This window comes from Brachionichthys hirsutus, chromosome 18, assembly GCF_040956055.1.
Source record: "Brachionichthys hirsutus isolate HB-005 chromosome 18, CSIRO-AGI_Bhir_v1, whole genome shotgun sequence".
NCBI classification, from domain to species: Eukaryota; Metazoa; Chordata; class Actinopteri; order Lophiiformes; family Brachionichthyidae; genus Brachionichthys; species Brachionichthys hirsutus.
Genome location: NC_090914.1, coordinates 3,126,802 through 3,150,361, shown reverse-complemented (window position 1 = coordinate 3,150,361; position 23,560 = coordinate 3,126,802). Strand labels below are relative to the sequence as shown.

The 23,560-nt window shown below is 44.4% G+C and overlaps 3 protein-coding genes across 3 annotated transcripts; 1 reads left to right on the top strand and 2 right to left on the bottom strand.

The window, feature by feature from the left end:
- Positions 1-7,809: 7,809 nt before the first annotated feature.
- pabpc4 (poly(A) binding protein, cytoplasmic 4 (inducible form)) lies at positions 7,810-13,990 on the bottom strand. Its single transcript, XM_068751701.1, has 14 exons — positions 13,446-13,990; positions 11,434-11,627; positions 11,176-11,291; positions 10,228-10,367; positions 10,038-10,132; positions 9,825-9,962; positions 9,642-9,737; positions 9,256-9,525; positions 8,908-8,998; positions 8,676-8,771; positions 8,451-8,581; positions 8,283-8,373; positions 8,068-8,198; positions 7,810-7,972 (listed from the first exon to the last, which is right to left on the bottom strand). Exons 1-14 carry the CDS (start codon positions 13,636-13,638, stop codon positions 7,871-7,873), a joined length of 1,884 nt encoding a protein of 627 aa, XP_068607802.1. The 5' UTR covers positions 13,639-13,990; the 3' UTR covers positions 7,810-7,870.
- A 1,704-nt stretch (positions 13,991-15,694) lies between these two features.
- On the top strand, positions 15,695-18,425 carry tmem54a (transmembrane protein 54a). Its single transcript, XM_068752451.1, has 6 exons — positions 15,695-15,802; positions 16,426-16,622; positions 16,795-16,854; positions 17,084-17,281; positions 17,410-17,547; positions 17,898-18,425. The coding sequence occupies exons 1-6, from the start codon at positions 15,790-15,792 to the stop codon at positions 18,024-18,026; spliced, it is 735 nt and encodes a 244-aa protein (XP_068608552.1). The 5' UTR covers positions 15,695-15,789; the 3' UTR covers positions 18,027-18,425.
- Positions 18,426-18,545: 120 nt separating this feature from the next.
- On the bottom strand, positions 18,546-22,671 carry LOC137908084 (probable histone deacetylase 1-B). The gene is made up of 14 exons (XM_068752450.1): positions 22,581-22,671; positions 21,785-21,897; positions 21,537-21,654; positions 21,371-21,445; positions 21,146-21,284; positions 20,908-21,049; positions 20,737-20,829; positions 20,550-20,658; positions 20,308-20,448; positions 19,977-20,085; positions 19,689-19,819; positions 19,419-19,571; positions 19,213-19,264; positions 18,546-19,130 (listed from the first exon to the last, which is right to left on the bottom strand). The coding sequence occupies exons 1-14, from the start codon at positions 22,630-22,632 to the stop codon at positions 19,103-19,105; spliced, it is 1,455 nt and encodes a 484-aa protein (XP_068608551.1). The 5' UTR covers positions 22,633-22,671; the 3' UTR covers positions 18,546-19,102.
- Positions 22,672-23,560: the final 889 nt, after the last annotated feature.

Genomic DNA, 23,560 nt, shown 5'->3' with positions numbered 1-23,560 from the left:
TTATTAGGGTAAACTCCAACATACAGGCACTGAGCCGGGGGGCAATAAGTATTGGCACCCCTGCCCGGCGCCTCTCACCAGTGGCTACTCCAGAGTGGGGAGCCCTCCGGAACCCCTCTCAAGAAGAGTGGTTCCGGAGTCCTTGCTGTGTGTCGAGGTGAGGCCAACTATATCCAGTCGGAACTTCTCAACCTCGCACACCAGCTCAGGCTCCTTCCCCGCCAGAGAGGTGACGTTCCACGTCCCGAGAGTTAGTTTCTGGAGCCGAGGACCGGATCGCCAAGGTCCCTTCCCTCGGCTGCCACCCAACTCACAATAATAACAATAACAAAATTATTATTATTACCGCTATACAAGTTAAAGTGTCTCTTCTTGCTTTATGGCTTCCGGAAACACTTGTCTCTTCTTTTCACCATGAGGGAAAAAAACACAGAAAAAAAGCATCTAAATTAGCAGATGATTACTGACCTTTTGCAATCAATCCCACAGATCATGTTTAAATAGGGCACAAACCTCAACCAGTGCCATGAAATTTTTCCGATTATCAAGTTACATAGCAAAGACTTGAAGTATGAATAAGTATAAGTATAAGTATTATAAGTATAATATAATATAATATATAAGTATAAGTATTGAACTATGTACAATCTTGCTAAAGAGCCTTTCATTTTGCATGAAAAAAAATGGAGAGAGGGAATATTTCAGTCCTGCTTCTTTACTTATACTACTATAACTTGTCAAGTTTTGGTTGGACAAACAGAATGTAAAACCTAAGTCTAGCCAGTTACTTTGGAGGCTGGTACTTACCACAGTTAAGTCTTAACTGGTGCTACCTCTAGGTTAGAGGTAAGTACCGGGAACTTCTCAGCAGGTGGCTCATTTGAAGCTGCAGCCCTGCAGACAAACGGTTATTCTCAGGTTGGATTGTTTTGGAGTAAGGACATATAATCTCAAATGATGGACCTTAAAAAAACATTTCAGTTTACATGGAGGCTCCACGGTCGATCCTCATGCTGCAGGATGGTTTCTATTTTTAACCTATTCCCTGTGGAGGAAAAAACAAGAAGATTTACACTGATTCAATCTTCCTTTGCACCCAAGTAAAATTATTTTAACCAAGCACTGACGCTTGAAGCTTGAGTCAGACTTAAACAGCTGTTGAGTTTGTCTGATGGGTCATTTGGTGCTGTCTGACCTGTCTTTGGTAGAAAAGGATGTAGGCGTTCCTCTGTAGTTTCTGAAACACGTCTTGGCTGGTGACGGGTTTGACACGGTCGTCATCGAAACACAGCCACTGATGACCCCCATTCTGGAGCTGGTGTCGCCCAAAGCTCCTGTAGTGCCCTAAAAGCAGAGGAATAACTTTTAGATCAGGAGGTTTCCTATGATTATTATGAGTAATCATGATAGGAAATAAGGCGGGACTTATGACACAAAGATTATTATGATTGTTAAAAAGCATAAAATCAGTTGACGTAGAAAATCCAATAAATAAATGTCTTCTCCTCATGACTACATTTATTTATTCAGTGCAAATTTGAAATGCATCTTTCAGGCACGTTTTTATTTTTTGAAAATTAAAATCTCAATTAAAATTCAAAACCAAAAGATTCTCACTACAATCTAGAGTTGAACAAAATTGCCTGTTCGGCGTTATATATCTTACCTGAATGCAGCGACTTGCCGTCATGAACGATGACACTAAACAGTTCGTAATTTCTGTCATTCTAAGAAGAAACAAAGAGAACAGTTAATTGCACGCACACACACACACACACACACACACACACACACACACACACACACACACAGTGACTATTTTACCAGGTCAGTTGGTATTTCTAGCTCTGAGGCTATACTGATGGAATCAAGTCGCTTCGCCATCCTCAGGCTCGGCCTGATTTTGAACCGCTTCAGATGTAATATGAGAATTCTGGAGGACAGAAATGTAGAAAAACAAGTGTGACTCGTTAGACCGATGGATTGTTAAATGGATCTAGATCTGGAATTGCAGCAGAATCACATCTCAAATGTGTCAGCTGTACCGTTGATCAGGTTTTTAAATGTCTTGTAATGTGGAGAATAGTGAGAGGAATAACAGACTTACCCAGGAAGGGTCTGAAATTTGGATCTCATGACAGATTTTTTGCTGCCACAGACGCAAGTGAAGTCCAGTTCCATCTCCTGCACAGAAAGTATGCCGTCAGTCGTGAACATCAACCGTACCCAAACAGCAGCAATGTGAAATGTGTTGGCGTCTTTCTTACCTTCTGGTAGTCCTGAAGCATCTGGACAACACTTGCGCCCTGAAACAGGTCCAAGCACAGGCCGGTGGACGCCTCCTCGACGTCGGACTGAACGCCACATCTGCACATTAAAGAAATAATAAATACACGTCAAGAACTAACTCCAGTTTATCAAAAGGTTCTTCAGACAGCTTATGTGTGTCTGTGTGTGTTAGGGTGCATGCTATTACTCTTTACATGTCCTGGAGTTGCTTATTTTAAACAACAGGTTCCCTTCCACAGGACATGTGTATTCCATGTTAATGGAGGAGGCGTACTTCTTCAGCACGGGGTTGACGTTTGTCATCTGACTGAGCAAGCTGGTCAGACACTCGTGTGCATCCTGAAAAGGCAGATTTGATTTAGTGACAGACAATAAACAAACAGTTGCTAGTGAAGTGTTATATCTCTTACACCAGAGGACTCACTTTTTGCTTGTTGTCTTTAAATTCTGGATCCTCCATGGAAAGGATCTTTTTGAATCTCAAAAGAGCCCCCACTTTCACCAGGTGCTCCTTCGACTCATGACATTGGATGATGTCAGCAAAAGCGCTGGAGAGGGAGCGAGAGAGAGAGGAAATGTTGTTATCTCATCATGTTCTCAGCCTGTGTGTGTGTTTGTGTGTGTGTGTGTGTGTGTGGTGGATGTACCTTATAATTTGAGCTTCTTCAATGTCCTTCAGAAACAACTGCTGCCTTTCAACTTGTGTGACGAAGTCTGGGAGTGACAGCAGGCTCTGAAGGCAGGCATTCATATAACAGGTCCGACTGAGATTCGGAAAGCTAATGGAGGAAAAAACAAGTCAAATCACAGCTTTGGGGATGAAAGAGAGACTCGTGTCATGAAAACAAACAATAGCTGCATGGGAATATATAAAAAAAAAGTATTGAATGTCAAAAAAAAGAAAGTCACTCTGGGTGAAATGACATTTTCTAATATCCCATGATGCTGAAAACTATTGATCCACTTGTCTGTGATTGACTCACCCGTGATGTTTGAATGGTTGAAGATCGTTGCTGTAGTTGAAGAGACAAACAAAGCTTTGGTTAATATTAATATGCTTATGCAAGTCACACTGAGATTCTCCAATGACATGGTTTTAAAGTTATTATCATTCCAAATGTCTGCCAACCTCCATTTTTGGAGTTTTGTAAATTTGTCTTATATGGTCAATGCTAGAGAAAATGTCTTAAAATGTCTTAAAATGTCCTTGTGACTGTGGTTACAGGATCTGGAATGGGACACCTCTAACATTTAATCTAACATTTGTAGTACTGGAATAGGATGTGGATGTGTTATTCGTATTATAACAAAAATGTAGTCACATAAATGTAGTTTCTCTACTTTTCAGTTCTAATTGTTGTTGCTGATGGACAATAATGAAGGAACACACAGTTCAGTCCATTTACCTCGGGTTCTTTTTTGGGACCTGATCTTCACCTGTTGCCTTGTTGTTGTCCTTCTGTTGGAGGGAAGCAATAGTCAGTAACTAGTAGACGAATATAATTAAAGCTTCATCAGACATTTGCAACTGTGGTTAACTTTATGTGAAACTTACAGAAAACCTTTTGAAATACTTGAAAATGTTCCACCATTTCTTATTTTCAGTGCCCTTATCTTTTTTCTGCTTCCTCTTCTCTTTCCCATTCTTTCCTGATGCCTGTTGTTTTGCAGGAGGCAGACCATTTTTAGTTGCACTGCTGCAGAAAAACACAGATTGTGATGTTAGATCAGTTTGAAGTGAGGAGGAGTAACCAGAGGTCTTAATACATTTATAAAAATCATGGGAAAATTCTATTTTATTTCTTTAACAAGGTGCCAAAAAGCAAAACTCCACAATGTTTTTATTGCATTGTTATCAGCCAATAATTATATGGAGATTCGAATGTAACCGGATGATTGGGGTTAATTGGGCAGGCAGGTGTGGGAGGGAGCACCTGTGGCCCATTTACCACTGATTGGGGGGGGGGCGTATATAGGTGCTTCCCCTCCCTCGTTCCGGCGTCCTCACTTGTGTTCTCCCCGTCTCGAAGGCGGGTTGGCCGCAGACTGTCACTGCCGTGTCTCTCCTTTTCTTTTGTTTGTAGAGTGTTTTGAGGACGTTTTTAGAGTGTTAATAAATGTTTTGAATTACTAATGCCGTGCTGGTCTTCAGTGTGAGCGGACCTGTGCGTAAGTGCTGTCGGGAAACCCACTAGAACGAGCTGGGCACCGAAAGGAAAAAATAGATCTTTGGGTTGCAAGTCCTAAAGTGGCGTTGTTGGCAAACCATCGTCTAGCCCCATATTCCCAACGCCACACTTGCACAACTTATCTGAATAAAATGTGCCCGGCATTCCAGTTTTCTCAAGGAATGCTGTGATTTCTTACCTCAGCTGTGGGTTGTGCTGCTCTTTGTCTTTCAGAGCTTCTTGTTCAGCTTTTTTTTGTGGCTGTGGAAAAAAGGAGACTAAATTCTAGCCAGCATCTTTTCTCCAGTGAAAATCACATCAGCTTCCACAGATGATGGTGATGCACTAACACTTCCTTAGAAACATACATACCGGTATCCTTTTTCCAAAGAGTCTCTTCCAGCAGGAACCCTTCCCTTTTCTGCTGGTCTTTTCAGATGGTGCAGTCAAAGCTGTATTAAACAAGTTGACAACAGCCCTAGAGAAATAAATAGACGTTATGAAATCAATCATTAACAAGTGGAAATATCAGCATGTTGTTCTAAACAAACCACCTGTGCACAATTTTGAGTAAACGACTGGAGTGGGACTATGAGTGGATCTAAAAACATTTATATTATTTTAATAATGTCAGTGACGAGGTGAAACTAAAAAATAACAAGGGTTTGCATTGCTGCTGCATGATGGAATAAAAACATACTCATCGTTGGAGCTGTGGGTTGTCACTATTTCGTCTTTCTTTACGATTTGCGGAAACACTTGTTTATTCTTTCAACATGAGGGAAAAAAACAGAGAAAAGAAATCATCTAAATTAGCAGATGATTGCTAATAGTTTGCTATCAATCCACAGATCATGTTGAAATAGGGCACAACCCTCAACCAGTGCTGTGTGTAACCGGATGATTGGAGTTAATTAGGCAGGCAGGTGTGGGAGGGAGCACCCGTGGCCCATTTACCACTGATTGGGGGGGGGGGCGTATATAGGTGCTTCCCCTCCCTCGTTCCAGGGTCCTCATTTGTGTTTTCCCCGTCTCGAAGACGGGTTGGCCGTAGACTGTCACTGCCTTGTCTCTCCTTTTCTTTTGCTTGTTTCTAGTGTTTTTAACGCAAAGCTTGTTTTTAGAGTGTTGATAAATGTTTTGAATTGTTGAATGCCGTGCTGGTCGTCACTGTGAGCGGACCTGTGGTTGGGGAAACCCGCTAAAACGAGCTGGGGACCAACGGAACAAATTAAATAGATCTTTAGGTTGCAAGTCCTAAAGTGGCGTTGTCGGCAAAGGTCGGACCGTTTGGCCCCATATTCCCGACGCCACATGTGCATTTATCCCATTATCAAGTTGCATAAAGACCTGAAGTCTATGCTATGTACGATCTTGCTAAAGGAGCCTTTAAAAACATTGTGTATATCTGGTGGCTACTTCCACCAGGCTTGGTAAAAAGTAAAAGTGAATCAGAGTTCATATGTAATTTCTTTTACTGATTTTGGAATGTGTAAATGGGGTTTTCCATGTTAAAATGATTTTTTTTTTCTTGCTACTAGTAACTCACTAATCCAAATAGTTTTGGTATTAAACATTAAAGAACATGTTTATTTTCTCGAAACAAGAACAAATAACATAATAGCAGTTTTACACATTTTGGCTTACAACCAAAATTCTAAGCTTTCACAAACCCTTCAAGAATTGCCCAAACAAATAATAAAGAATGTTTTCCTCTAGCAAAACATACCTTATTCTTCATTCTTGAACTGGTGCTCATAACTGTGTCCCAGAGTATATTTGAGTATATATATCCAACATCAAAGCCAAACTTTAGCGTCAGTTAATACGTCCCTCGGAGGGCAATTTGGTTTACAGCAGTTACAGTCTAACTGTAGTCTGCTGCTGGCGCGGGCACCCGGGGGGCAATGTGGGTGAAGTGTCTTGCCTAAGGACACAACGACAGCGCACACATGTGTCTGAGCCAGGAATCAAACCACCAACCTCTCGATCATAGGACTACCCTCTCAACCACTGCGCCACCATCGCCCACCATTGCCCAACATGTTATGCATGTTCAAACATAGGCATCACAGACATCAAAGCCAAAATCATCAAAGTCCAACCTGGAACGACCAAATAAGGTTAATGAGCGCAGAGCCGGCTCTAGGCATAGGCGAGCTAGGCGATCGCCTAGGGCGCCACCTGCTGGAGGGGGCCCCACTCCAAGCCTCGAAAATATTTATATATATAAATAAATTTAAAAAAATGAAAATAATAAACGTATGTTAGAAAGCCCATACTATTAGTTTGGCGTTGCACGGCTCATAGACGCGTTTTCAGCCGATAATTGTTCGTTCTGCCGTGAATTGTCACATGTCCCATGTTCGTGACACACCATGGTTCTCCGACGCCTTTGAATGCGTCATACCCGTGTGCAGCGTCGAAGCTGGGATAGTTTTCCTCTCCATACCACGGTAGAACGCCATTATACCGTGGCTTATCTGTCTTTACAGATATTCTCTACTTCTTTCTGTTCAGTGATGTGCGTACATGCCAGAAGAACACAGCATAATAAATCGAGCTTTATTTGTGCCATGCAGTGCACACACAGTAAATCTGGTGGTAGCTGATGGGCAAAAAGCTCTGCAGATGCCAGTGGTTACTTTGGCTACCTGCAGAAGCTTTTCACACTATTTTCTGCCTCCGCTCAGAGATGGTGCATCTTAAAAACACATGTCCACACAACACTGAAATCCTGGTCAGATACTCGGTGGGAAAGTCGGATCATGGCAAAATTATTTGCTATGTATCTGTTTTGCTTTGTTTGTGTGGAAGCTGTGAGGACTTTTAATTTCCTCTTAATCTGAACAGTAACCCTTTTGCATCCTTCCCGGCTGCTTATCCAGGGAATTAAATGGTTACAAATAGTTTCATTTTTCTGCACTGAATTTCAGGATGACAAAAGTCTTTTTGATCACAAAGGTACAAAGATTATTACAAGATTTGTGTGATTTTTGCATTACACATACAGACATGATTATCTTAATATGTATACTGTCCCTTTATGGAGAATACCACACGCCCACGGTAGGATGGAAGATTCCATCATATCAAATCAAAATTTCAAGAAAAGAAATAATAAAAAGCTAATTTTATCTTTTTTATCAGCCTCTATGCAAGATTAATTTGCATTATTGCTTTTGGTGTTCTATTCACAAGAGTTATAGATATACAAAAATGATGTTTTTTTTAGATGTAAAATTAGCTTTTTCTTTGCATAACTGATCAGACTAGTGGAGCTTGTTCAGTGTTTCTCTCCCTATTACTGCTTTCATTATTCCAACAAACACAATTATGTATGACCAGATCATCCAATATAAATAGCTTGACTGTTTATTTGTCATATGGACCAGATGAACACAGTGCAGTCATTAAGATGTGGCAGTAGCAGCAGTAGTTGCCATGGCGCCAACTTTCTGAGTGGCATCTTTCTTTGCCTGGTGGGCTTGCAGCACAGCGACAGCTTCTTCCACCTATCCAAACATAAAATCATACACGAATAAAGACACAGTGTAGTATATTGGATTGGAGACCCATCGTTGTGGCAAAGATAGCAGCAGCTACACACCTTTGAACGCAGAGATTCATGAGACTCCAGCATGTGAAGCAGTTCAGAGTTGTCTATCTCCAGCAGCATTCCAGTGATCTTCCCTGCCAGGTTGGCATGCATGGAGTGAATCAGCGGGAAAAGCCGCTCGCCTATTTTTGAATAAATGGAGGGTAAATGTTCCAAATACACACTGACAACAAAGCATTACAGTTTTGTTATCATATGATGCTCACCTAACATCTGTTTCTGCTCCTGCGGGGGCGCAGAAGCCAGCATGGAGGTGGTGAGAGGCTCCTGGCCCTGCACATGCACAGCTGGCTGAGCCTGGACACAGAAGAGAACATTTATCCAGATGTTGATCTGACAGTAGCACAAGAACATTTGACTGGTTTTGCCCGTACCGGCTGCAAGGCAATCGGTGGCACCACCTGGGGGTTGGGGTTACGGACGCCAGTTGCATATTTGTAAGGAGGCATGGTGCGGGGGCCGGGGACTCCCATCGAGGAGCGAGGAGCCATGGTCTGGCCAGATGCTAACGGAGCAGAGGAAAGAGGCCCATGAGGTTTAATGCTGAATACTACTAAGTTCAGAGTTACCATTTGTTCCATTCTTATTGGTGGACACACCTCGTGGGCCTTGTGAGCCAGTATTAGGTGTCATGTGTCTCAGGTTGGCCCGGGGTCCTGGCTGACGGAGGGAACTGGGCATCCCTTGGAAGCCGCCTGGCATTGACAAACACAAGTAGATGCAATCTAAATATTTTAAGGTTGCGTGTAGTAGAAGGGTCATATTACTATATCAGGTAACTGAAGGCACAGCAAGGAGATTCGACATCTTGTCGTGCCATGGCGCGCTCACCTTGACCTCTGCCACCTTGCTGCTGCCATCGGGGGTTGGGCCGCATCTGTGCCAGCTGATTGGGTGCGTAGTATGTGGTTCTGTTCTGGGCCTGGTGAGTACAAGAAAGAGAAATGCATCGTTTTAGGACATTAAAATCACACCCCACTGAAAGAGCAATGATCATTTGACCACGGCATTTTACCCATGAGGCTGCATTAGCCTGAAAATGTTAAATAATCACCATCATTAAAAAGGTATTTGGTCTCAACCAAATAATGAAGAAAATAGCAGCAATAGTATTTTTTCATATTAAACTATAGGATATAGCCACTGACAGCACACTAGTTGTCAGCCTGATTCTCCGACCTGTGGCACGGCGGGCATGAAGTAGCCGCTGGCGGGCTGGAACTGATTGATGATGGCGTTCGCAGGCATGGCTCTCATGCCGGCAATGCGCTGCATGTACTGGTTGGTGAGGTGGGCTTTGCGCTCCTCTTTGCGCTGAGCAAGAGCCACGTAGAGGGGTTTGGAGCCGACGATGCGGCCGTTCATTTCGGTTACCGCCTTGGTGGCTTCTTCGGGGGAGGAGAAGCAGACAAAGCCAAACCCCTTGGAGCGACCCTCCTCCAGCATCACCTAAAATATAGATGGATCGTGTCTGGACAGCTTGTAGCACACACGACTTCTGCACGTCGCCATATTACATTTCCTACAGCAGGAACGTATTACATGTGCTGCTTGATCGTTCTCACCTTAGCACTTGTGATGGATCCAAATGGAGAGAACTCCTTGCGTAGTTTCTCATCATCTATGGTGTCATCCAGGTTCTTAATGTAAAGATTGACACCCTGAAACACAGATAACGGCTTCTTTGATACAAACAGAACACAATTCGAGGTTTGTTCGATTCATTCGGGGCTCAGCCGCAGACAGACCTGGTAACGACTGATTCTTTCCTGTTTCAGCAACTCGAACCTCCTTTTCAGCTCTGTCTGCCGTTCCATCTTCTTCTGAGCCCGGCCCACAAACACGGCCTTACCGTTGAGCTCTGTGCCATTCATGTCCTCTACGGCCTTCGGATAAAAGCATCATTACGGGAGGGAATGGCCAAGAAGGACTCACTACATTTCCATTAGGCAGAGAAGTACCTTGTTAGCATCCTCATGCTTCTCGTAACTAACAAACCCAAAGCCTCTGGATTTGCCGGTGGGGTCTGTCATCACCTTCACGCTGAGTGTTTTACCTGCAGATGTTAAAAGGTCAGATAAAAAGTTTAAGTAAGCCAAAGTGGAGTGCATTTCCTCGGAGCACTGCCCGTAAATCTAATCCCATTTTTACCATATTTATCAAAGAGTTCCTTCAGCTTCTCGTCAACCATATCATCCCCAAAGTTCTTGATGTAGACGTTGGTAAACTCCTTAGCTTTGGCACCAAGTTCAGCCTCCCGTTCCTTGCGAGACTTGAAACGACCCACAAACCTGAAGATGGGGAGAGAGAGCAGCAAATACGCAACCCTTTTAAAACGGTCCAAGCAGAAATTTAAATGAATCCGGAGTTGCCAGGCGTCGAAATGAAGACCGGCTCACACATGTTCAGGGAAAAAGAGACGACGTGCACAAACATTTCACCAAGTGATTCGTCATCCATAGCTGATATCACCAGAGGCAGGCGGGTGTGTCAGCATGCGGCAGGACGCAGCGACGGCCGTCGTAATTCTTGGTCCAAAAACTTGATGAGGAGGTTGGATGGAGACGAGTGGAGGAACAGAGTCTCACAGCACAAAGACATCTTAGGCGGACCAGATTATCATATATATATACCTTGCTGTGATGACCTCTCTCCTTCCGCCATCCAGTATTGCATTCCTGCATTCGATCCATCACTAAAACACACGTGTGGTCACACGCAAACACACTCCAAGATGGATGACCAAGCAAGCTAAAGAAGAGGCAAAGAGAGTGTGTCTGGTAGCAAGACTTAAGTAGGAGTTTTTAGTTTGTTATCCATCAGCTCGGAGGTGAGCGGTGAGCTCATTAGTCGGGTTATTGAATCACAAATTCACCAACTGGGGGAAAAACATGAAAAAGTCAGTACATTCAACACACAAGTACAGAACACAAGAGCAAGGGTTACACGCCACACACGCCACTAGCTTTAGCTCAGTACCTGCAGCACCTTCCACATGGGGACTTTCAGTGTCAGAAATGTCAAATGCCTTCAAAGTGCAAGCGACAACCTTCAAAGCAAAATGTATGCAGAGGTCACTGTAGAATATCAGACACTCACACCTTGCGGTCATTCAGGAGCATGCCGTTCATCTTCTCGATGGCACGATCGGCAGCATCCTGGGTCTCAAAATGGACAAAGGCGTAACCCTTGGAGCCGTTTTCATCGCACACCACCTGGAGCAAGGAACGCGGGGTTAAATACCGAGCCAGAAGAGGCATCGCTGTCAGGCAGGAAGACTTTAGGAAACAGGCTACCGCGACCTGGATGACTGAGAATCTTCACACACTTGATATTTAATATAAATGACGTCTGTACCTTGCAGGAGAGGATGTTGCCAAAGGCAGAGAAGGTGTCGTACAGGGCTTTGTTGTCAATGGACTTGTCCAGGTTCTTGATGAACACGTTGCCCACTCCGGACTTCCTGAGGGAGGGGTCTCTTTGAGACCACATGATTCTGATTGGCTTCCCTTTGACCACGTCAAAGTTCATCGTGTCCAGGGCTCTCTCGGCTGGGGGTGGTAAAGGTGCACAGCGTCACGCGGGCGAAAACCTGCCAGCAGCATTTCTGTTCTACACAGATCATGTTTCTTTCACGTCCATTTCTGTTCTACCAACAGCAGGAAGCCGAAGCGGACTTTATTAAGACACGCAGTGTAGCGGCTGTTGGGATGGAACCAGCGACGGCTTACCAAGCTGCAGTAGTCCATGGAGCTGCTGAGCAGCCGGGACAGGTGTGAACAGCAGCTGCACTGGGTGAACTGGGAGCACATGGCCGCCTCCTGACATTCACCCCACGCTGATAGGCCGCATCCCATTTAGACCAAACGGGCTCTGAGCCCTGTTTAATTCATTTACTATATCAAAGTCTATTGCTTTAACTCTCTTACAGGCTCCTATGTTCATGTGGGCCCACGGGCCAAACATCCTTTTGTTCACCCCCCCCCCCCCCCCCCCCACAGTAACGCACACACACACACACACACAGGCCGGGCTTTCCAGCTGAAAGTGTCTGGTAAACAAAAGCTGCCTTTGCATCTGCTGGCATCAGCAGTTTGGCTTTGTAAGGCTGACGTGCTCAGAGAAAGCGTGCCAATGCTGCCACGCGGACGCCGGAAGGGGCGGCGAGGGAATCTTCCGTTTCTAAACAGTCAAGTGTGTCTTTGTAATATGTGGCGGTCAAATAATTACCCACGTCATTTAGAAATGATGGTGTAAAATCTTACTGCTAATCCAGCTTGTCAGCCCCTTTCTTTCACACAGCGGGCTTAAATTCATTATGGGCAGGCAGATTTTGGACTGCTAAAAAAAAAGGCCTTCTATATTTAGTGATGGGGTCCCAGGGAGGTATGTGCTGCTGGCTTGGAGCGTGAGTGGAGCGGTCTGTGCTGTGGACGGGGAGGGGGACAACGCCAGGGAGCGTTAACACGATTTGACTTTCACCTCTGTGAAACCTTTCGCACTGATCCGTCACCTTCCTGCAAGGGACCGTATTCACAGCTTTTTGCAGGCAGCAGTCTTTAACCCTCAGGCACGCATTAGGACTGTATGTAAATATCCAACGGTTACCATCCCCCATGCCTCCACCTCCAATAACAAATGGTGTCATCTCACTTTGTGGCTCTTATTACATTTACCCAAGCGAGTGACACTGCCTTCCTAGTGATCCATTACTACTTCCAGCCTTTTGGGATATCAGGCATGGAGGAGAAACGGGTGACAGAGTTTAACGTTGATATGAGGCAAAAAATAGAAACAAAAAAAATCCACGCCATGTGAACACCGCCACCGGGCTTCGCAAATTTATTACAACACCTGCTGTTACTCCTCAGCAGGAAATGGATGAGCATTATAATAAAGACTGTGATATTTGTATAGCTGCAAACATGTATCATGTTCATTATTAATAATGAATTCGTTTAAGTGGTATAGATTATTGAAAAAAAAAAAATCAAACTGGGAATTAATCCAAACAGAAGTAGGATCAATTCTTGGGTCGGACGGTTTTGCAGCAGCGGCAGAGGGAAGCAGGGACTGGTGTCACTCTGTGGCCTTTTAAAGATGGACAAATGGGTCATTTTGGTGTGAAAGGGAGGAAAGATACTAATATTAGACTCAAATTATTAATGTGGATTAAACTGAAAGACACACATGACGTTCAGAATAAATAAAAAATAAAAAAAAGTCACGTGTGAAGGCTCCACTGACACTTTCCCAATAATTGAGCTATTTGGCTCAAGTGCGCGCTCCAACCATGGTGACAGCTGTCAGTGTGTCTGAAGCGTGCATGTTAAATTCTGCGTGCGTGGCGCATGGCGTTTTTCCCTTACCGTCGGCAGGCTGCGAGAAGTTCACGTAGGCGTACCCCAGGGATCTCCGGGTGATCATGTCTCTGCACACCCGGATGGAGAGCACCGGCCCGGCGGGGCTGAACTTCTCATACAGCATGGCCTCCGTGATGTCTGGGTGCAGGTCGCCCACGTAGAGAGACGCCATCGGATAGCTCCCAGTCGCTGCGTTCATGTCCCGGACTCGAATCCGTAAACAGAGGGCTCCTCAAAAACAAAAACAAAAGCCTGTTGCGAAATGTCAAACTGATGGGGAAAATAAATAAGAAATAGTCGCTGTCTTCTGGAGTATTTATTCCTAAAGATGCCAACTTCAGGTTAAACCCGAGGCTTTATCTATGTTTTTTTTTTTATTCCTATTTTATTTGCTATTTTTATGACTCCTTTCTATTTATTTCTTTTTTATTTATTTTTTTATTCTTGCGGTTCTTGTTTTTTAAGATTTTGTGGATTTTTTATATTTTTTTTAATTTTATTTTTACGTTTTTCACGAACAGTGAGTTTAGACACCCACGGTTTGTTTTGTGGCCGAGAAAAGAGACCGGCTGAAGAACAGCGTGGGTGCTTTATAGTGGGCGGCGGCGCGGAGAAAATAGCCGGGGGGGGGGAGAAAGACGCGCTGAGCATGCGGTGTAAAACTGCAGAGCCCCGCGCCCCACAGCGACATCTGGGTGGGAATACATCAACAGAAAAACCACGGACAGGCTTTTTTTTGCATCTTTGCAGGTGATTTCATTTTTAATCCATATTTTCCATAAGGTTCTTGTTTTTCCTCTTTTGCTTTCTCATACCCAACTGTATGAATCGATTCATTGCATTTGTCAATGAGGGTTCACAGACTATAGGACTTTTTTTTTTTTCAATTGTGCAACATGTAACGACAACAATAACATGCAAATACAGTGCTATGCTATAGGCCAGGGTATGCCGTAAAATAAACTAAGTAAAAAAACAACAACAACATATGAATACAGAACCCACTAAAAAAAACAGCAGCATCAAGAGTGGATCCACAGATTTGTATCAGCAGCAGTAAAAACTAACACAATCACTCAAATAGTTACTGGTTGTAAAGTGGTCATGACACCGAGACTGAATTATTATTATTATTAAAACTAGCTCTAACCAGTAGAGCTAGTTTGGATACATCCCAAAACACCTCTACTTTGGGAGCAGGCATGATGAGAGGTACATCAGCACGTCTGTCCGAGCCGAGAGTCTTAAGACCCTAATTTGTTTCCAAAAGGCTTTGGAATATTCAGAGGACGTGCATCATCGGGCTTCTCCGTTAAGGCTGTTGATTCAGCAGCAATAAAATGTCCAATAAAGACACAAAGAAGCATCCCCTCGGTGCGAAATGCAAACTGGCCAAACCGCTCTGATCACTCTCCTGTGCCAGGTGTGTGTGCACAGGAGAAGCACAGCGGCAGGAGGCACCGGTGCTAGAGGTCGAGCCAACGGAGCGCTCAGGCCGTTCTGCACCGGTTGTGTTGCTTTATGAAAGAGAAGAGAAAATGAAAACAAGTTGTTTTTTTAAAATCTTGTACACGTTTTTCTTTTAGTCTGCGACACACCGCTGACCGCTGTTTAAATAAATATTCCAGTCTTCAGCATTGGAATAATCCCTCTCAATGCGGGGATCGATTCCTGAAGTCAGTAATAAAGTTTATAGGACCCACTTTACACTTACGTGGATTGCATGAGTGGACGCAGCACAAAAACGACATTCCATCAAGGATCAGGAAATCCTAGACCTAGAATAAAACATCTTGCGGTTTGTGAGGGCGACGTTTGGGCATCACTGAACATTCCTAAAGGACAACAAAGTCCTCTGAGGATGATGAAGAATATATTTATTAGATAGAATGTTAGAGTACAAGTACAGTCACACAGTAGAATGTATTACAGTACAAATACAGTCAAACATCCTGTCTAAGAGGAGCATTTCTAAAAAGCCCTTGCGGTCTTGTTTCCGTTTAAAGTCCTTAGTACATAAATCATCGACATTTAACAATACAAATAAAACTAATATTAAATTACTCAATTGATGACAAAAAATAACAATGAAATAAAAATAAATCACTCCAGATGCAAAATAACAATAAACGAAAAAGACACATAATATGTACAATGTAGGACAGGTGGACAAAAAAAAAGGGGGTGTGGGTTGATCTGGGCGGGGCCTCAGCGCAGGTAGGCGGGCGCTGCGTCTTCCCTGAGCGCAGGTGAGCGGCAGAAAAAGGAAAGACGACAATCTACCCGAGTGTCCAAAAAACAAAATGCCTTTAACGCACTGAAATGACTCGAAGGGACGTTTAACGACGCCATGGTGACTTTCGGTGAGTCGGTTTCCGCACCGGTTTCTTTTAGAGTGACTAAACAAGCCGGTCGGTCGTTGCTTTGAAGGTTTAGGCGTGGTCTGCGTTTGATACCGGAGATCCAAAGACGAGAGTTCGGTCCTCTCTTCTCCGTTTATCCGACCGAACACGATCCGGTGTTATTTAACGTGCGAAGGTTTATCACGGGGGATCCAGAAAACGTTCCGAGCGGAGGTGAAATGTCTGTCTGGAGTTCCACCTCCACGCAAATGAGAGTTTATTGGGTGGCTGTTGTTGACTCATAATAAACAGTCGATAATCAATAATAAATAATGAGAAAAAAAAACTTTATCACCAAATATTATAAGAAGCAGATGCGAGATAATAATGAACCTGTTTAGTGTGATTAACTATTATAGTGTTACCTCAGCTCACACTTAGATAATGTATCTAATACTAGTAGAACAACATGACCTGAACGGATCAGGATGGCCTTTTTGTTACCTGGTGGGTCACCTTCACTCAGGTTAAATAACAGCATTGTGCAGCGACACCTCCTCAGAGACCTGTGTGTGAATAGCTTCTGTAGTGGGGGTGTCACAGATCTGTAGTTAGAATAAGGTCTTTCCGCTTCAACCTTTCAGGACTGTGCGGCGCCAACCTCAAGGACAACAAAGCCCTGATGAAGATGGGGCTGGGACTGGTGTTGGTGGGCCACGTCAACTTTCTCCTCGGAGCGCTGGTGCACGGCGCGGTGCTCCGGCACATCAACGTGCACGCTCTGGCCCGGACCATGGTGTACGCCATCGCTAATGTCATTGCCATTGTGGCCGGCTTGTTGGTGAGGATGAGGACGATGCGTGAAGTCTTCCTCGCGGGTTACAGATCGAGGATTCAGCATTTGTTTACAGCTTTGAAATCCACATGCAGTGCATGTTGTCATAGTGTCTAACTCTTAAATGGATCAAATATAATTAGTGCCATGGTTTTTAATTACTTTGTCTTTTTTTTAGGGGATTATCAGCGGCATAGCGGCCATTGTTCTGTCCAAAAACAAGAGGAACAGGATCCTGGTAAATACTGCTTCCCTCTCACTACTCCACAGCGCCCACTTGTCGTTTGCTGGCTCCTGTCAGAACTTGCCCGTTCTTTTTTTTTTTATTTTATTGAGTGTTTGTGTGTGGCAATATGGGAAATAACTGTATAAAAAGGCAGCACGCAGGTATAAGCAAGCAGAAATGTGAAAGAGATTTCCGTGCCTCGTGTTTTCACTAACGTATCCTTGACATGGCGTCCTTGCAGAAGTGGGTCTTGCTGGTCGCCAGCTTCTTGGCGGGTCTCTTAGCGGTTGCCTCCTTCATCGGCTTGTCGGTGTCTGTGGTGCAAGGCATTATTCACAAAGGATGGAGCCTGCTAACGCACTGCAACTTTCCCGAAGACGACGTCGGACCTTCTTCCAGCATCACGTACGAATGCCCCTTTGACCCCACCCGCATCTACGTGAGTTTAACAGGAATATTTGCCGTTGTAAAATAAATATTTGTCCATCTGCAGTTCTGATGTCGACCTGCAAAGAAGCGTTGACTAATCAGTACGCCGTGGTGTTTTTGTTTTTTTGGGTCGGCCAGGGGACCACAATCATCCTGTGGGTGCCTCTTATCTTGATGTCCGTGGTGGAGATGGTGTTCTCCTTTCGCTGCTTTGCTGTCTGTACTTCATTCCTCTACCTCTGTCCGTGCAGGAGGAAGCCTCTTCGGGCTAAGAGGGTGAGACCTACCAACTCGAGTCCCGTGCTGTTTGTCCCAGGACACCGGACACTGCTGTCCAGCGTCCTATCTGTGCAGCAGTGTTTGTGATGATCAAACAGCAATTTGATTGCATCATCACTAATAGTGATTGCTCTATTTTTTTTTTAAAGATAAAATAAATGTTAGCATGAATGCAAATGAGCAAGTGATAAATACACATAATGTATCTTAAAATGTAAGTGGAAAAATACTACATTTCAGTGGTGCAGACTGGCTCACAAGTCGAACTTGTGCTCCTGGACATGTTCACATTATATCTAATGTTCTGGGTTTGATTCCCTGATATTAAATGCAGGCTCCCGTTTCAGGTGCGAATCCAGGGAGCTGTTGAATTCCCAGCATCGCCTCCTCCCCAGGATCCGGACACCGTTGAGCCTGCGGAGCAGGAGGAACTGCTGGAAGGCGCCGCTGCAGCACAGCAGAGCAACTGGCTCTGAACTAACCGACGACTTCCAAACCTGCAAAACTGAGGTTGCAGCATGAAGTGTCTGACGTACTTCTAATGTCTGAAAAGGACTCCCTTGACACTTGCGCCAGAAATGGGATTTTATTTCCTTTTAGAGCAAATGGAGGGATTTGTTTTTTGAACCACTGCCGTTTTGGATACTTTATGTATACAGAGCTGTGATCTGTAGCTCGACACTAAAGTCGTCTTTTTTCAGATTCCGCCGTTCTCATTTCAAAAGTAGAATCGGGAAAAATCAGAACATCACAAAGTTGCATAACATTTTGGTTTTATTGGCGTTGAGACTTGAGTCAGCATGAACTGGACCCATCGGGATATAAATTGCATTTTCAAGCTCGTATTTTTTTTTTCTTGGGGGGGGGGGGGGGGGGTTCAGAATACAAATATATATATATACAGAACAAACTCTGGCATTTGTCTTGCCTCCCATTTCTACCTGAAACCGTTTGTGTATCAGGACTGGGACACGAAGGAGACGAGGACATCGTCTACAGATGTCAACGTTTCAGGAAAGGACACATACTAAATTCAATAAGAATGTACACGGTCATGTAAACCTTATGGTATGTACACACTCCTTAAACGTTCTTGGAGACTTCAGGAGGCAAGACCAGTGACATAAATGTCTTAAAGAAAAGTTTTGTACGATAAACATGCTTCAACTACATTTCAAAGACAGGACAGTGGGACTAAGACAAAACAGAGTAGCCAAAATATCTATGATTTAAATAAATTAAATCCATCAGATATATAAAAGTTCTTCAAGTGAAAAGCAAATGTCATAGCATAAAATGATTAAGGATGAAATAAAAAACGAGAAGGCATAAAAAAAAAAAAAAGATTTCAGTCCATAACCCGCAAGGTTGAAAAGTTGTCCTAGAAAAACACGTTTAGATATCTGTCCCATTCTGAGGGGACATGGGCTCAATGCGAAGGCTGTGTCCTTCATAGAGTTCCTCAGCAGCAGCCTGGAAACATTTATCCAAACCCCTCGCCGCAAACCTCCATCCTGGTCGCTTGCATTGGCACCATTGGTTGAAGAGGACCTCAGGGTGTCTTGGAATCCTCTTTAGGCCTAAAGGACGGACAATATTAACACTCCCAACTGGCCGCTGCGTGGACAACATGGTGACTGTGGGTGTGCAGTGTTTCCTCACTTTGAAGTGTCCATTTTCTCCTCCTCCGGGACCTTCTCCTCCTCTTTTACTTCTATAAGAACAAGGCAGAGAAACATCCACCTCACAGCTATCGTAGCAACAAAGCGTTCGTATAACGTAGGACGGCAACTTAAAACAACAGAGAAGTTCTCCGTTATGAAATGGAAAAAAAGAAAATCAATAGATACCTTTTGTTTCCTCCTCACCTTTCTTCTCCTTTTCTTCTCCCTCTTTCTCCCCTTCAGTTTTGGCTCTCTTCACCTTCTTGAAACTGGCCGCGTTTCTGCGGCCTCCTTCACCCTCGTCCTCCGAGTCGGAGAACTCCTCCTCGCACGCTATCCTTTTGTCATGAGCACGGACTGAACACAGAACACGACAGCCCTGAACGCCTCCTGTTGGGCTATCACAGCGAGCCAGATGCTAGCCATCGCATGTGAACGTAGGCGAAAAGTGCGACTTTGTAAAGAGACGCTTACTGGAGATGCGTTTGTTGGGGTCCTCCTCCTCCTCGTCGCCGCTGTCCTCTTGCACAGCATCCTCCGGGATGGCCTGCATCTGCACCCCCGGGGCGTGAGGCAGCATACGCAGGTTCTCAAACAAGCGTTGCCTAGAAGCCAAAGTGTAGGCGGAACTTAAAAACCACAAATCAAAATCAAAAGAGCAAACAGCCCGATGCACAAACCTGAGGTCTCATGCATTATGAACGCCGACAGTTTATACGACACACGTAGGAAAAGAACAAAGCTGCAGTTTGGTGCACTGACTTGATCTTCTCCAGGTAGTCGTTGGTGTTCTGGTTGGTCATGTTGGAGGGGCTGATGTGCAGCTTGAAGTCGGGTCCAAAGTACTCGAAGTAGTCATTGTACGGGAGCTCTGTCGAGGTGGATTGAATTTAAACGCATCACATAAAGTCATTCTTATGACTGAGGCTGCTCGCTTTTGGAAAGCTTGAAAAAAATGCCAACAGGTTAAATCTTTTATCTACTACAATAAAGAACTGCACCGAAAGGAACAAAATGTAATTTTTATACTCTTCATGCTGTAATCGATTGACTAAAACGTGAATAAAGCTGCAGCCTGGATGTAAAAGCTCACCGTTGGGGATGGAGGTATCGAGGGCTACGGCGGTCTCATAGGTCCAGCAGCGGGCCACGTTACGGATGGTGTAGCCTCCTCCACCCAGCATGAGCATCGGCAGGTTGAAACTCTTCATGTACTCCACGCATTTCGCATGGCCTGCGTATGAAAGCGTGGGAAATTATATTGCCGCTAATGTAAGAATGTGTTATTCCTAACGGTTGCAGCCGTGTTACGAGTAAAGACGGTTGTTAGCTAACCTTTGATCGTGAGGTTGAAGCAGCCCAGCCTGTCGCCAGACAGAGAATCCGCTCCACACTGGAGAACCACTGCGCTGGGCTGGTACATCTCCATCACCTTGGCCATGATCTGAGGAGGAACACACTCTTAAAATCTTCAAGGGGGGGGGGGGGGGTCTCAACAGCAAAAATCTCTCCATTGACTCACAGGTTTGAATATGGCCTCGTACGACTCGTCATCGATCCCGTCCCTCAGCGGGTAGTTCACAGCATAGTATTTACCCTTCCCAGCGCCGATGTCCTGCACACAAAGCACATTTCAGCTCTCTGGACTATGATGATGGTTTGAATTTCACCTGTTCAATGACCCGACGCTTACCCTGAGGTCGCCTGTGCCGGGGAAGTACTCGCCATACTTGTGGAAGGAAACGGTCATGACGCGGTCTGTGGTGTAGAAAGCCTCCTCCACGCCATCGCCATGATGGATGTCAATATCGATGTACAAAACTCTCTGGTGGTATCTGGCATCAGAAGGAAAAAAAAAACATCCCGTAACCCGATTATCATCCACTAATGAGTGAATATTAAAAACACACAGATAGAGTTTTTCTGCTCACTTGAGTAACTCCAGAATAGCCAGCACAATGTCATTGACGTAGCAAAACCCAGAGGCCTCGGACTTCTTGGCGTGATGCAGACCTCCGGCCCAGTTGATGGCGATATCCGTCTGCTGTTTATTCAACTTCACTGCACCAGCTGCACCGACGAGGAGGAGGCGAGATTCAACAGTGGGCTCAGACTCAGCAAGATCAAAGGGGCGAAGACACACGGCACACACTTACCCACGGACCCCCCTCCCGAGAGCTGGCAGAACTCAAATAAACCATCGAACACTGGACAGTCCTCGCCCACATTAACTGCCAATCAGGAGCAGAGGAATCACGGTAACATTAGGGCCGATCAAGACCAGAAAGCCAAATATAATACCGAAATACTACACAAACTGACATCTCTGCATTTGCTTGCTGTATTCTGACATGTTGTCCGGCCGAATTGAACGCAGGAACTTGATGTAATCGTCACTGTGATACTTGGTCATCTCCTCTCCGCTGGCTTTGTGTGGACGCTGAAATCAGAAGACTTCAATAAGCACATAGGGAAATGATATCAGCAGCGACGCTCCACCCAACAAAGAAACAAAGAGGGAAAGAGAGAGGAGAAATGGGTTCCTGAGACACAGAGAAGGCAAAACGCACATAAATCTCCATCTTTCTGTAGAGGCCGTAGTTCAGCAACAAGTTGTGAGTCATGCGGATCCGGTGGGGCTTCATGGGGTGTCCCTGGCCATAGTAGTAGTTTCCGACATCGCCTGAAACGGGAACAAAATGCACCTCGTTTCATGATCTGTTGCTTTACCAGGAGCAGAAACAAACAGACATGTGGTAAACAGCACAGCGTGATTAGTTAGCCTGCAGGACAGATTTCACCGCACCGATTCAACAATGAAGGAAGTCAACAGCGGCACCGTGGATTAAACCAGCCAATTAGAAATCAATCAGCCCCATTGAAACAGTCGAAAATGTCGAGCGGCGCGTAAAAAGGCACGCTTCAGAATACTCGCGGCGATTAATACCGTCCAAAGCATCATTTAACGCTGAACTCTGAGGATAACAAGATTAGCCATTTTAATGCTAGCTGTGGCTTAATTGCGGCGACAATGAAGAAACGTGACTCATATCGTCCTTTGTTAGCTCTCTAGCTAGTAAGGCCGACGTAGTTCCAGTGATAATGCCATGCCGACAAACGCAAAACTCAAAGGCATTGTAGCAGCAGTTAGAAAGGCAACTGCACGATATTATTATTGTCTGTGCATCAGCGGCACCGTCTTAGCCGAGGCGAGGAAAGCCGCCTGCTACTCAAGCTAGCTCAGGCTAAAGCTAAAGAACCAGGCTAGCAAGCGCTGAAATAACCAGCAACCATCGTCCGTGCAAAGTTGCAGATTTGATCTCTTACTGCATCGATTGTCTAAAGTACATACGTGTAGACACTCACCATCATAGTAGTAGCAAACTTTTTTCTTTGTTCCCTGGGAAGTGAGCGCCATTTTAGTGCTCTATGGCTGGTTTTCACAGCGCACACCGCACAGCGACTTGAGGCGAAGAGTTCGTATCACGTCCAATCAATGAGGTGTAGTGTTAACCGCCGCCGACAGGGGGCGGCATAGTTAAACAGGATAACTCCAAAGATCCTGTCCTGTTGGTCTGTCTGTCTGTCTTTTAGCAATATAACTCATAAGGTTACGGACGGATCTTTACAGATTATTAAATTGATAATAATTAATAATAATAAAAAATTGATAATCCAGAAGAGATTCTGGATAGTGAATCACTTTGAAATTTGCGTTAACATTGCAGTCAATGGAGGTTCAAATTTTGTTCCTCAATATCTCTGTTGATTATAGACCGATGTTTATGGAATTTGACACAGTCATGCAGGATGGGCACCTCTATTTTACCACCAAATTTCATCTGGATCAAATTCAGGATGAGGTCAGGGGGGAAAAAAAACATTGAAAACCCAATTTACGTATTCAAAAATCTGTTAAAAATACACATAAATCCGATTCACGTTTGCTTTTTGTGGTTAGTGTATAAAGTACCAAGAACTTAGAAACTTTTGACGATGATCGCGTAAAGCGAACGACGTTTTCCGGGAGCGTATTGTGTCACTTCCTGTTTACCTTTAGATTTGTCCTTACGTGGGCGGCCTTTAGTCTCTCTGGACCAATCAGAAGTTTTCTGGGTCAAAGTTGGAAGATCAAATCCAATATAGCTGCATTTAATAAAAGAAAAACTTTATTAACATAACTTTTTTTTTTAACAAATATAGAAACAAAATTTTCAGATACTATGGGGATATCTAAGCAAAAATACAACCAGTAGAAAGATTCCAATCAATTATAAATCAATTCGTCTGTCAAAAATGTCCAAATCGCGTAACGCGTACGACGCACCTACGTTTTCCGGGATTGT

Bases quoted from the DNA above. Each gene is read 5' to 3' on its own strand.
- pabpc4 (XM_068751701.1), bottom strand. From the start codon at position 13,638: ATGAACGCAGCGACTGGGAGCTATCCGATGGCGTCTCTCTACGTGGGC. The intron at 10,368-11,175 runs GTGAGTGTCTGA...CCCCATCTTCAG, and splicing joins CTCCTGAATGACCGCAAGGT to GTTTGTGGGTCGTTTCAAGT. The intron at 8,999-9,255 runs GTCGGAGAATCA...TGTACTCACCAG, and splicing joins TCATGCCCGCCGTGCCACAG to GCCCAGAACAGAACCACATA.
- tmem54a (XM_068752451.1), top strand. The intron at 16,855-17,083 runs GTAAATACTGCT...GCGTCCTTGCAG, and splicing joins ACAAGAGGAACAGGATCCTG to AAGTGGGTCTTGCTGGTCGC. The intron at 17,282-17,409 runs GTGAGTTTAACA...TGGGTCGGCCAG, and splicing joins TTGACCCCACCCGCATCTAC to GGGACCACAATCATCCTGTG.
- LOC137908084 (XM_068752450.1), bottom strand. From the start codon at position 22,632: ATGGCGCTCACTTCCCAGGGAACAAAGAAAAAAGTTTGCTACTACTAT. The intron at 20,449-20,549 runs GTTAGCTAACAA...TTTCATACGCAG, and splicing joins CTTCAACCTCACGATCAAAG to GCCATGCGAAATGCGTGGAG. The intron at 20,086-20,307 runs GTGAGCTTTTAC...CCACCTCGACAG, and splicing joins CGATACCTCCATCCCCAACG to AGCTCCCGTACAATGACTAC.